The sequence below is a fragment of the Trachypithecus francoisi genome, unplaced genomic scaffold (genome assembly GCF_009764315.1).
Source record: "Trachypithecus francoisi isolate TF-2019V2 unplaced genomic scaffold, Tfra_2.0 Lachesis_group10, whole genome shotgun sequence".
NCBI classification, from domain to species: Eukaryota; Metazoa; Chordata; class Mammalia; order Primates; family Cercopithecidae; genus Trachypithecus; species Trachypithecus francoisi.
In genome coordinates, this window is record NW_022681455.1 from 72270739 (window position 1) to 72284816 (window position 14078).

Consider the following 14078-nt stretch of genomic DNA (forward strand, 5'->3'; position numbering starts at 1 on the left):
TGGAGTGGGTAGGGGGAAAAAGCAATATGCATTCAAATGTTAAGTAGAGGCAGAAATTGAGACTCTAATTTTGAGCTGTTAAAAGTAAAATTTCACTAAAATAATATCACAATAATGTTGCTTTATACATTTTTGTATATGTTTTGTGGCAAAAGAATCATTTCTTTGATCCTTACCTAAGATTTACAAGGCTGACCAAAAGTTGAAATTATTGGCATAAAAATGATAAAATCAGACAAAGCATGGTAAAGACTGCTTTATTGGCAGCACTTACTACAAGTCAATAAATATTGATCCCCAGAGAAGAGCTCGGTTATCAGATTACTGGTCCATAGAGAGCGGAATGAAACTGAACCAAGTGATTGCTGGGATGATTGGAGTCACTCCTGCTTCTTGGGAAATGCAGCTACAGCCAGCTGATACATGGCATATGCTGTTCCTAAAAAAAAAAAACAAAAAAGAACCTAACCAGAAATTCTGAGATCTAAGTGTATAAATTTAATATTCCAGTTTAAAAGTTGTAAGTTTGCATTAAGACTACCTTACTTAGAACACAAAAAAGTATTTTGATAGGTGTTGGCAAAATTTTAAATAAATATATGTAAAATATATTTAATGTAGTTTTAACAAAGTATGGCACAATAATATATTTGTCAACATAAAATGCAAAAATTTTTAAAAATAAGATTAAGAACATAAACAAACGTTATTTCCATATTAACCCAAGATTGCCTGAGAAATGCTAAGGATGATTAAGGATAATTCAAATTGCAAAGAAAAAAATGACTTCAAAATATGCAAGCCTTCCCTAAAGTGAATGTAAAAAAAGGAAGAGTGATATAATTTTAAAGTAATCAAATGTAATGTAAAAAATAGCTGATAACTGGAATCTCATTTTAAAAACTATTTACCAGAATGTCTAAGAAATGGCCACATTGGCCAAAAGGAATTTAGGACTTTATCTTTTTTTTTTTTTTTTGAGACAGTCTCCCTCTGTTGCCCAGGCTGGAGTGCAGTGGCACAATCTCAGCTCACCGCAACCTCCGCCTACCGGTTAAAGCAATCTTCCTGACTCAGCTTCACGAGTAGCTGGGATTACAAGTGTGTGCCACCACACCCGGCTCATTTTTGTGTTTTTAGTAGAGACAGGGCTTCACCATGTGGGCCTGGCTAGTCTTGAACTCCTGACCTCAGGTGATCTGCCAGCCTCAGCCTCCCAAAGTGCTGGGATTACAGGCGTGAGCCACCACACCCACCTACAATACCTTTTATAATAAACTGGTAAATGTGTTCCCCCAGTGAGGGGATTGTGGGAACCCCAACTTAAAGTCAGTCAGTCAGAAGTTCCAGAGACCCAAACTTGTAACTGGTGGGAAGGAGGAGACAGTCTTCTGCCATCAACCTGTGGAATCTGATGCTATCTCACAGTAGAGAGTGTGGAAACTGAATTGGAGGACACCTAGCTGGTGTCCATTACATGGCGTGTAGGGAAAAACCCCCACACATTTGGCAATAGAGGTCTTCCATGTTGATTGTTGTGATGTGAGAGCAGAGTTTCCCAAACAGGTAATTAACATAGTTTCCTCATCTTTAAAATGAAGACATATTATAGACTTCATGCAAGATTTACAGAAATTCAAGTATGTGGCATTCCTATGAATATGATGGGTACAAAATAATCACTCAAATATAGATTCCCTTCTCTTTACCTTCCAGTAAAAGTATTGTTCCATATAAATTTTGTTTGTCATAAATATATCTGTACAGAGTTTAGATGTAAAGTGTGCTTTTATTTTGCATCACAGTCAAAATGTTTTAAGACCCTTGCTATAAGAGGTGGGATATAATGGATGTTTTTGACTGAACTATAGCCTTCACTACCATCAATGGTACTCAGAAAGCCAACTCTATCACAAGATAATCATCAAATCTTATTGGTGCTATTTTTTTATTAAGGCCAGGTGCAGTGGCTCATGCCTGTAATCCCAGCACTTTGGGAGGCCGTAGTGGGCAGATCACCTGAGGTCGCGAGTTCCAGACCAACCTGACCAACATGGAGAAACTCCATCTCTACTAAAACTACAAAATTAGCCAGGCGGGGTGGTGCATGCCTGTAATCCCAGCTACTCGGGAGGCTGAGGCAGGAGAATCGCTTGAACTTGGGAAGCAGAGGTCACAGTGAGCTGAGATCACACCATTGCAATCCAGCCTGGGTAACAAGAGCAAAATTCCGTTTCCAAAAAAAGACATCAAAATGCTCTTATACAGTATGTATCAGTCATCCTCTTGAATCATTATGAGACATAGTAAGATATCAAATTCTGCAGACAGACTGCCTGCATTAAAATACTGGCATAGCAAAAGCAATAAAGTTATCAGTTATCATTACTATTACTTTTCTATAAACCTTCAAACATTCCAAAGGCCTTACCACCAATTGTAAGAACCATGGTGGCTCTATACAGGAGGACATCAGCGATCCCACCCTTTAGATACAGTGGAATTTCATCATCCTCCTAGATTAAAAAAAGAAAAAAAAGACAATAATAGATGCCTCACTCATTTCCAACTAAGTTTCAAAAGAACAGGCATATAAAATGATATAGCTCCTTAAATCCCTATAATTAAAGTATTTTAAGTATTAAAATTTATAAGACCTACAATTTTCTTTATTCTGTCTCTACTCGTACTACTTTTAAAATAAGAACTCTTACTAAAAGTCAGCATTTTTCTTTTACCGTTAATTTGAGATCCATTAATGATGGTCTTTCCAAAGAATACATAAACATTAAAGCTATAAAACATACACACTGATCTCAACAACTTTAATATAACTGAAATATAAAAGAATCAATAATTGCTACACATTAGATTTAGTCATAGGAACCTTTTTTTCCCTAAAAAGTGGGGAAGGGATTTTGGTTTATAACCCTAAATTATATCCCTAGCATCTAATCCAGCATAAAGTAGCTATTTAGTACATCTGTCCAGTAAAGTATTTATTTTTATGTACATATGATACAAGTATTTTTAATCACTTGAAGTTTTATTTGGGAAAAGCTAGAAACCATAATAAAACAAAAATCACTCATAATCAAACTACTTATAAAGGTAAATTGCTCTGCTCCACCAGGTCTTTCCCCAAGAGACAACCACTATTAGGAGTATGGCACATGTCCTTGACTTATTTTGTAATGTTTATATTGTCATATGATCTAATTTATACACATACTTGTTTATCCTCACTCTACCTTTTGGTAATCTAATTATTACAAGTAACAAGCTCCTATAAAATACTTCAGTACCTGGAACAGTTTTTGTTTCTCTGGAACTTTATTTTTAAAATGCCTGCGGGAAGTAGTGCTTATGGTTCTCTGTCCAATCTGACGGAGAGCCTAAAATGAAAATATTATTAAACAGACTTAGAGCCTAAAGAAACCTTCAAAACCATTTTCAGTCCTTCATATTATAGAAAAAGTAAATTGAGACTTGAAGCATATCTGATTTGTCAGTAGCAAAGTCATGGAAGAGCATCCAGGCTTTTCAATTTGTCATCCATCCTCTGGCCTTCGAATTACATTCTGCAGTCTCCAAACAACATACTCAAGAAACAATTCATACAGATTCTAACCAAAAAATAAAATCATGATCTTTACCTGAACAGAACCAGTAACATTTTATAATCTTTGATGCAAACATATTGACATACACATATTACAAAAATAGTGCTTAACCAAAATACACTAAGCTCAAATATTTTCATAATATAGTACCATATTATCAAACATCTGCTGGGCGTGGTGGCTCACGCCTGTAATCCCAGCACTTTGGGAGGCAGGGGCGGGCGGATCACCTGAGATCAGGAGTTCAAGACCAGCCTGATCAACATTAGAAACCCTGTCTCTACTAAAAATACAAAATTAGCCGGGCGTGGTGGCACATGCCTGTAATCCCAGGTACTTGGGAGGCTGAAGCAGGAGAATCGCTTGAACCTGAGAGGCGGAGGTTGTGGTGAGCCGAGATCAGGCCATTGCACTCCAGCTTGGGCAACAAGACCAAAACTCCGTTTCAAAAAACAAAAAAAATCTATTACCAGGCGGGCGGATCACCTGAGATCTGGAGTCCAAGGGCAGCCGGAGCAACATGGAGAAACCCTGTCTCTACCAAAAATACAAAATTAGCCGGGCACGGTGGCAAATGCCTGTAATCCCAGCTACTCGGGAGGCTGAGGCAGGAGAATCGCTTCAACCCGGGAGGCAGAGGTTGCGGTGAGCCAAGATCGTCCCACTGCACTACAGCCTGGGCAAAAGGAGTGAAACTCCATCTCAAAAAAAAAAAAAAGAAAAGAAAAAATCTATTACTTGGCCAGGCGCGGTGGCTCACGCCTGTAATCCCAGCATTTTGGGAGTCCGAGGTGGGTGGATCACCTGAGGTAAGGAGTTTGAGACCCAGCTGGCCAACATGGTGAAACCTCATCTCTATTAAAAATACAAAAATGAGCCGGGCGTGGGGGCGTGCGTCTGTAATTCCAGCTACTAAGGAGGCTGAGGCAGGAGAATGGCTTGAACCCAGGAGGCGCAAGTTGCAGTGAGCCCAAACTACGCCACTGCACTCCAGCCTGGGCCACAAGAACGAACTCCGCTCAAAAAAAAAAAAAAAAGGGGGCCGGGCGCGGTGGCTCATGCCTGAAATACCAGCGCTTTGGGAGGCTGAGGTGGGCGGATCACTTGAGGTCAAGGATTGGAGACCAGCCTGGCCAACTTGGTGAAACCTCGTCTCTATTAATAATACAAAAATTAGTCGGGCTTGGTGGCTAGCGCCTGTAATCCCAGTTAGTTGGGAGGCTGAGGCAGGAGAATCGCTCGAACCTGGGAGATGGAAATTGCAGTGAGCCAAGATCGTGCCACCGCACTCCAGCCTGGGCAATAGAGTAAGACTATGCCTCAAAAAAAAAAAAAAAAAAAACCTATTACTTGACAGCAAATAGACTGGCATGATTATTCTCAATTAAAATGCTTCTTTCATTACGTTTTTCCTAAAAAATTTTAAATAGGGTACACATCTTTTAAAGAGACTTGCATTAAATATCCAGTTGAATTAAATAATGAAACAAATGTGCTCTCGATTTTTAAAAATAAATTACATTGAGGATTTTAATGAAGCAAAACTCCATTAAATAATTTAAAAGATAAAATACTCATTGTCGCATTTTTTTCTTTTTCAAAATTTGGGGAAATATTTCACATGCTCAAAGTCGGTGGAGGGGTGAAGGAAAATGCACAATAGCCTGACGGAAGTAACGCTGCACTTCAGCCATGACTATTCCTAAAGTTCCACCCAAAATGAATGGCTTGGTTTTTAAGCTGCCTTCTCAAGCTGGCAAAGCTCAAAACCATTGAAACTTAAAGCCTTTCGGTACCAGAAGAACACCTTTCTGCTTGGTGTCAGACATTCCCCACCTGGTCCTTGGTTTTACTCAGATCGGAGCTACTAACCTCATCAGTGACCGACAGGGTTAGGGGTGGTGCCTAAGAACCCAAGACGGGTCTAACCCACAAGTCTCTGTTCACTTCTCCAGCCTCTACACTCCTTACATCTACCCAGAAACGGCCTGGGGCGAGAAGAATAGACTGAAGGGAAAGTAAGGTCAGGGGAAAAGGACACAAATCAAGGTGACTTCATTAGCCGCCTTCTGCACCCCTCCCAGGTGAGGGTTTTCTGTCATGGTGCCTCAGCCTTCTCTCCACTCCCTCGCCCCCATCATGAATGCAAGACGAGAAGCTCCTCACCAGCAGATTCCGCAGCATCTTGGCTGTTACTGACCAGCAACCACCACAACTTAACACCAGCAACGAAAATGGCCACGCCGGAACCGGAACTACCTCCGAGACTTGCGTAAGCATTCGGGAACGTAAATCTTTCCGGGCCGAAGAGACCCTTGCGCTCCTAACCATAGAGAGCAAAAGAAAAACTAGAGCGGCAGTGCGGCCCTATCCGCTCTAGCCGGCTCGCCGTCTCAGTCCCGTGATCTCGTTCCTGAGGTTTTCGAGGAAGTTCAGTCGGCTGATCCCTGGAGCTAAGGCTGGGGAAAAAGCAAACGATTTGTGAGACGAATGTAATAAGCTTAGATGAAGTCAGTGTGGGACCAGGCTATCAAAGAAAGCTAGTGTCTGTTTTGAGCGAGAAGGCGTAAAACTGGGCAACCTTTAAGCCGCTAGAAAGTGAACAAAGACTGGATTGGCCGAAATACAGCTGTGAGGCCTCATAAAATACAAAACACGGATAGTTTTTTCCACCGAAGGAATTGCTACGGGACATTACTGTTCCTTGTGTTGAGAATATGCTGTAAGAGCTAGGTCGAGGTAACAATTTTTATCTTGTACCTTCGACTGCTGCAGAACTCCCCAAGCAAGAAGCTCTTCCAGTGTCGCATATTGTGGAAGCGGCTCGCTCGCTTCTGAGGAAACGTTGGGGGACAAGAAATGAGATGGCGCATCTGGACTCAAAAGTCTTGCTGTCCCAGATCCAGCAGGGCACTACATTCATTACTGGAGTTAAGCACAGCAATTATTTGTTGTACAGAAAGGCTGTCGGTGTCATCCATTTCGCTTAAGTAATCCCCATTATAAGTGTTTATTTCTTGTGCTTACCCTCAAGTGTGTACAAACGCAAATATCTACCCTGTATTACAATAATCTTTCCACCTTTCTACAAACTCTTACAAATTATTTGATTGCCATTTCAAATAAGAAACCCATAGGCTCAGCAAATGATAAAAATTAGTAATATTAAAACTATTCTTTGTAATCCTTGGGGTTTTCTTCTTCACACTCTACTGTATGTCAGTGGGCCCACCAAGTTACCAGTCCCAGTTAAAATTCTCTTCCTCCCCAAGGCTTATAAACACCCCAATTCATGTCTTCCTTAGATTGCGACTGAAAGGACCTGATTTTCTACACCCCTCTGGATTATGCATGTAACCAAAACTCTGGACAAAATTACCACGTGCCAATAGCTAGGGCGTGGGGGTTTAAATACATTGTCCGTAACCTGAATTTGTTAGTTGTATGCACTCTCTTATGTTTTCTCCAGTTAGCCAACTCTAGATTGTAAATTTCTCAAGCACAGAGATTATGTGGATTTCTTACCAATCCGCTAGCACTGCTAAAGGGAGTATTCACTAATACATGAATTAATTACATTGGGTGACAGATCTAAGCAGCTTATGACTCTGTCCAAAAAGCCATGAATTCACATTAAATAGATCCTGAAGTAGACACAGATTCTTATATTCATGTTATTCAGTACAATTTCCCCCTTTACTGGATCATTCCATCTATTAACACGTTCCCATATTAAAAGCAAACAAACTCCTTTGATTTCCATTACCATCCTATAGACTTCTTTACACTTGTCTCTCCTTCTCCTCCTCCTAAGCTTTTTTTGGTCCCATTTTGGGCAGGCTTTTACTGCTTTTGTTTAGAATCACCAATAGCTTCCAGGTTGCTAAATACATTGTGAGGCTCAATTTTCACCTTCTCCGTCTATTAGCAGCATTTAACATAGCGAATCCGTCCCTCACCATATACTTTTACTTTTTAATTTGGAGGTAAAGCATACAAGTAAGAAAGAATATGATAGTTTGAAGCATGGTCTTAAAGTGGCTTCCATAGTACTCCTTCAGTGGTTCTCCTGTTTTAGCGGCTGCTCCTTTTAGTTTCCTTTCCTGGATCCTCGTCCTCTTAACCTCTAAAATTTCTGTTTCTCACCTTTTTTCTACATTCATCCCTTTTGTGATTTCATCTAACATTGAACTACTACTCCCACTTCCTGTAGATTGTATGAAGAAAAAGAATTTTTTTAGGAAAGAAAAACTATTCATGTGCTGACAACTCTCACCTATCTCCTGCTTGGCCTTTCCCATTAACTTAAGACATCTCCACCTAGATGGCTAACGTGCATCTCAAACTTACAAACAAAACTGAATTCTACTTTCCACTCCTTATTCCCAAACTTTGTCCTCTGCAATTTTCCTTATTTCAAGCCTTAAACTTTGTTTTCTGTCATACTCTATAAATCAATTTATTTAAAATTTCCATTGGCTGCACCTTCAAAATATAATCTGAATTGAACCACTTCTCATTATCTCCAACACTACTACTACTACTGGCCAAGCCATCATCATCTCTTGTTCCGATTATGTCAAAAGCCTTTTTAACGGGTTTCCCTGTTTCCACTCTTCCACTATCTTCCACACAGCAATGATTCTTTTAAGAACTTAAGTGGGATCATATGACTCTGCTCTAAACTCGGTTGTGTTTACTTATGTATCCCTGGCATCTAGAATAGTAATTGGCACACAGAAAATGCTCAATATACATTGGTTAAATGAATGAACTGTATCCTGCACAAAAGAATGGATTATTGAGTATAAAAATTCAAAACATGTCTTAGTACTTGTACTCCCTCCAAAAGTTTTCAGTCCCAGGGTTCCTCATTCATTATCGCCTTGCTCCTTTTCTGTAAGTTGTGATTATCCTGACATACAAATGACTGAAATTTGCCTGGGTACCTAACAAACTTTACTGGATCTTCCTAGGCACACTAGAAACATTACCACTTTTAAAAATTCATCCTCTGAACCAGAAGTTACTTTCAAAATAGATTGCTTCCAAAACATCAGTTTGGGGTTCTTTTATCCTTGCTCTTTTGTAATGTTAGAAAATTAGAAAATGGTTCCTTTGGAAAACACTTACTCCAGAGGGTTTTGTAACAGTATGACAGAATTGGCAGGGGGAATATGTGGGAAATATGTCGGAAACCTGACGTAGGTCATGGTTTAAGTCTTGCCAGTAAGATGGACATCAGATGCGAAAGTACTAAGTGAAAATATCTCATAATTACTGATGCAAAATTACCAAAGCAGTTACCCAATCATTTTTTTTCCTTTAAAAAGCAGACAAGATAACCCTGACTATGATCCTGCCTATAGAATCTATAAATAACAAAAACAGAGGGAAGCCAGAATAGTTTTCTGTGATTTGGATGTGTGTGCGTACACACATCTGTTAATTCTAGAACCATGCTTAATCCACTTCCAATTTTATAAAAATATAGAACAGTTTCATGTGAACTTTAATGTTACAAACTACTGGTTAGGTAAAAGATAAATTTCAATATAATTCCATACTTTATCACATTCTGAGTCACCTTTGGAAATCAGGAAACAGTTGCTGTCTTAGTCGCTGTATTAGTTAATTATTAAATACTTCATCTAATTGCAAGCCTCAGTCTTTTCATCATTAAACTTAAGTAGTTGGACTAACTCCTGATGATCTTTTTCTCTAACTCTAAAGTCCTTATGATAAACAATTTCATAAATGAGAACTAAGCTCTGATTTTTTTTTTTTTTTTATCTTGCCCAAATTCCTATCTAAGGGGTCTGGGGAGTCCTGCCCTACAAACCACAAATTCTCATCAGATGGGTTTTAATTAACCCTGTATATTATGACTTACTTTCCCATCTGACTGGCATAACGAGGAAGAAAATCAAAATGTTTTACCCCAAAAACATGTTTCTCTGCCAAATCTTGAAATTGCCCTGCAAAGTTTCTTGTGGGAAAAATCCACATTCTATAGAGAATCCCCTTTCCCTTGTGTTTTCTTTCTTTCCTTTCCAGATCCAGGAGATAATCAACTAAGAGCCAGGCATTCTTTTAAGTCTGGTAAGACACATTTTATAACCTGCTCTCTCTGCAGTCTGCTATCTGAGAGTTTCGTCTGCACAATAAAACTTAATCCTTTATCTTAACCTAAACACTTCTGTTGATTCCAGATAAACTCAACCAGTTGCCAACCAGAAAATGTTTAAATCTACCTATAGCCTGGAAGTCCCCCCTCCCCCCCGTTTTGAGTTGCCCCGCCTTTCTGAACCAAACCAATCTATTTCCTAAATGTATTTGATTGATGTCTCATGCCTCCCAAAAATATATAAAACCAAGCTGTATCCCAACCACCCTGGGCACATGTTCCCAGGATCTCCTGAGGGCTGTGTCACAGGCCATGGTCACTCATATTTGGCTCAGAATAAATCTCTTAAAATATTTTATAGAGTTTGACTATTTTCATCAACATGAACATGAGTCACTCTCCATTGAACAATAATCTACCAGCTACCTACTATGAATGTAACGCTTTGTAATACACTCAAGGGAATATTGTTTTAAAGTCTCTGACCTTCTGGAGAATATGATCTAATTAGGAATATCATACATAACAGTAAATTTGATGCAGACATAAATGACTCTCCAAGTAACTGGTACAAAAAGAGCTGTATGAGAAATTCAAAGAAAGTAGTGGGCTATGGTTGTAAAAAGACAGAATTTGGGGCTGGGCGTGGATTACAGCCTCAACCCCGTAATCCCAGCACTTTGGGAGGCCGAGGTGGGCGGATCACAAGTCAAGAGATCGAGACCATCCTGGCCAACATGGTGAAACCCCATCTCTACTAAAAATACAAAAATTAGCCTGTAGTCCCAGATACTCGGGAGGCTGAGGCAGGAGAATCGCTTGAACTCGGGAGGTAGAGGTTGTAGTGAGCCGAGATTGCGCCACTGCACTCTGGCCTGGTGACACAGTGAGACTCTGTCTCAAAAAAAAAAAAAAAGACAATTTTGGCAAGGTCTGGTAGAATAAATGGAGCAGAAATTAAAAGTCATTCCAGACTTAGGACAAGAACATGATTAACAATCTGAATTTGGAATCAAGCATTGATGCGCTGCAGGAACTGTAAAAACAGAGGCCTAGATGGAGTGAAAAGAGAAAAAAAAAATACTGTTGTTAAGAACTTGAAAGTCAGACAGATCCTGAATCTGCCATTTAGTGGTAATGACATGACTGAAGGCAAGATACATAATCTATTTATACCTCAGTTTCTCTTATCTTAAAATGGAGATGATAGTATGCATCATCATTGGGTGGCTGTTAAAATAACTCAAAAACTATGATGGGAGGAAAGGTTGGGTAAGAAGAAAAATCTAGGCAAAAGCTGTAACATTTGCAAAGGCAAAGAAGACAGGGTGGCCAGGTGTCTTGGGGAATTGCAAATGGTTTGGTTTGCAGAACAAATGAAGAATTGAGGTAATAGTAGAAGGCTGATTTCAGGGATGAATTAAACATCCTGAAGGGCTACTTAGAGGTTCAAATAGCAAACTGTTAAAATCAGAGCTCTATTTCAAGATCATTCTAGTAATGAAAGGCTGGATTGGACATGAGTTATTAGGGTCAGAGAGTCTGTCAGAAAGCTCTCATAGTAATCCAAGGAGGAAGGAAAACCTAAACTAAATAATCAAGAGAGATGTAGATAAGGGGAGGGATGAGAGACCCAACTAAAAGGAAGAACATTCAAAACTCAACACAATACAGTGATTGGGCAGCTGGAGAAGAGAGCTAGGGTTTCTGGCTTACCTCAAGGTGGTTGGCTATACCATTCACAATAACGAGGAATGTAAATCTCAGATTGGTGTGAGATTATTCCTGTTTTGACCTTATTAAACCAAGGCTTGTGTGGAATGATTGCTGCTTGGGCCTTATTAACTTAGGTTAATTCATTATTAACCTTCATTTCTCGAGAGATTAATAATGAAAAATCTAGAGCTCAAGACAGATGTCAAGGCACAAGAAAAGATAGAGAAGTCAGTCAGTGTAAAGACAACAGAAATAATAAGGTACTTAACATTGTTCAGGGAGAATGCGTAACTTAAAGGCATAGAACACAATCTCAAAGAACTCCCAACATTTTATATGGTTAGTATAATTAAGGAATATACAAAGGAGACTAAGGAACAGATAAGGGGAAAAAAATCAGGAGAGTCATTCACAGAAGCCACATCCTAAAGGAGAGGGAAGGAAAATGCCTATCAAATGGAGCAAAAAGATATAATGGAGCAAAAAAATATAAGGGTGAGTTCACTTGATTTGACAGAAAAGAATGGGAATTGTTCATTGAATATCTATTTTTCTATGCTTTGTGCTAAATGCTTTTTATCTGTCACTTTCCTTATTGCTCAAAACAAAATCTGCCAAATGGGTATTGAAATCTCTATTTTACAGACAAGGAAAGGTAAATGGCTTAGAAGATTTAAGCAATTGCAAGGTACAGTTTGTAAGTATAGGAGCCGTATCAGCCTACTTCTGAAACCCATACTGTTTCTACTGAATCTTTCAGACATAGGTGACAGTCAACAGAGTACAAACAGTATAATCTTGAGGTGAAGGCCTGACCCTGACTGAAGAAGATGACAAGAAAATATAAAGGACATACTGTTTCACAAAGTTTGTTGTGAAAAGGCAAGACAACATGCCCTGGGGTTACTTTACACCACTGATACTGCAATTTGACAAATATTTGTAAAGCTATTGTCTGCAATTCTGTGCTTGAAACAAAATGGCATAATAAGCTTGAAATGGATGTAAGGGGAGTTCAATCTTTTTCCACATTACCCTGTATAGAAAAGCTTGTGATATACGAACAGACAAGCTCCTATTAATACCACTTAAATAACAAGTTTATCTTTTAAGATTTTTTTTAAAACATTATAAAATCAACAAAAAGTGAAAGATATATTTGCTTCAAGGTATTTCTGATTTAAGATAGTAGATTGGCCCCCCGAGTTTATCTCTCCTCCATCCCACTATAGTAAAATGAAATAAATTTGAAAAATATGAGAAAAATTATTGATAAGACACATTATCTTGGATGAATCTCAGGGCCATTATGCTAAAGAAAAGAAGGCTGTTTCAAAGGTTACATATGGCATTGCTCCTATTTAGAACTTTCTAGAAGAAAAAACTATGGGGATAGAAAACAAATTGAGGGTTATGAGTGGGGGGAAGGGTGAATGATTACAAAGGAATAGTATGAGGAGTTTTTTGGGGAGTGAGTGATGGTACTTTATCTCTGGTGTTAAAACTCAAAAAACTATGCTACCAGAACAGAAGTAAAATTTACCATACGATAATCTGGAAAACAATTTTAAAAAGATATGAGCCCAAAATTTGAAAGAGAGGAGGCAGCAACAGACAAATGATTTCAACAAATTTCTGGAAAACTGAAAGCAGATGGAATATGACTGAGCTGAACAGAGAAAGCTGCAATCTAGAGGGACTACAAGGTGGATACCAGTGAGAAGCATGCTGACTGATTCCACAGTCCCTGAGCAGCTCAGATTTGGAGGTAAAAGTTACAGCAAAGAGTGCAGGCAGGGACAGGCCTGAAAATGTCTAGTTGAAAGCATATACAACAGAATGGCCTGATCCCCAAAGTTCTCTGCCCTACTCCTCTTAGCCATAAAAATATGATCTCTCACTTCCACCACTGTCTCTCACAGGTAGAAGACCAGAGAATTTTTATCTGGAGAAATAAATGGGAGACAACTAAGTGAAAGAAATATGGAGAGGGACAGATACAAGGAAGTATGTGTGAAGTGGAAATCAGGAGGTGAGATGGAGGACAAGGAAGAAGCAGAGTTAAAAGCAGTAAGAAATAGAACCTCCCTAGACCCCTTCAAGTATTGCCCACAAACACAAAGCTTTCAAATAGTGTTTTGGGTCTCCTCATATATTGCCAAGACTAGCCAAAAATAACAGGAAATTCACCTATATGAACAAGAAAAAAAACAAATTACAAATTACAGATAGTAACAAAAAAACCTTGGTGTTTTTAATAGAGCAGTAAACAAAAGTAGTAATACATATTCATACATCTATATCCTCAGAAAAATAAGATATTTTATCTATGAACTAAGTAGGATATTTTGGAAACACAATGGAAATGAAAGAAGTTCTAGAAATTAAAATATTTTTAGAAATGTGCTACAAATTCAATACAAGGAAGATAATGTTGCAAGATCAAATTAAGTACTTTTCCTAGAAAGAACAGAGATAATAGCATCGAAACAACTGGAGAAAAAGAGAAGAAAATTAAGCACCAATCTAGGAGAAGTCCAACATCTGATTAAGATATGTTCAAATTTCTCATTAGTAACGATGGAAGCTAGACAAGAGTGGAGCAATGCCTT

At 38.7% G+C, this 14078-nt stretch overlaps 1 protein-coding gene across 1 annotated transcript; it reads right to left on the reverse strand.

Moving 5' to 3' along the window:
• Positions 1-241: 241 nt before the first annotated feature.
• LOC117087463 (cytochrome c oxidase subunit 7A2, mitochondrial) lies at positions 242-6080 on the reverse strand. Its single transcript, XM_033217693.1, has 4 exons — positions 5790-6080; positions 3306-3395; positions 2432-2516; positions 242-439 (listed from the first exon to the last, which is right to left on the reverse strand). Exons 1-4 carry the CDS (start codon positions 5952-5954, stop codon positions 381-383), a joined length of 399 nt encoding a protein of 132 aa, XP_033073584.1. The 5' UTR covers positions 5955-6080; the 3' UTR covers positions 242-380.
• Positions 6081-14078: the final 7998 nt, after the last annotated feature.

Coding starts and splice junctions, on each gene's coding strand:
- LOC117087463 (XM_033217693.1), bottom strand. CDS start 5,954: ATGGTTAGGAGCGCAAGGGTCTCTTCGGCCCGGAAAGATTTACGTTCC. Junction 3,396..5,789: donor AGATGCTGCGGAATCTGCTG/GTGAGGAGCTTC, acceptor TTTTCATTTTAG/GCTCTCCGTCAGATTGGACA. Junction 440..2,431: donor CATGGTTCTTACAATTGGTG/GTAAGGCCTTTG, acceptor TTTTTTTTTTAG/GAACAGCATATGCCATGTAT.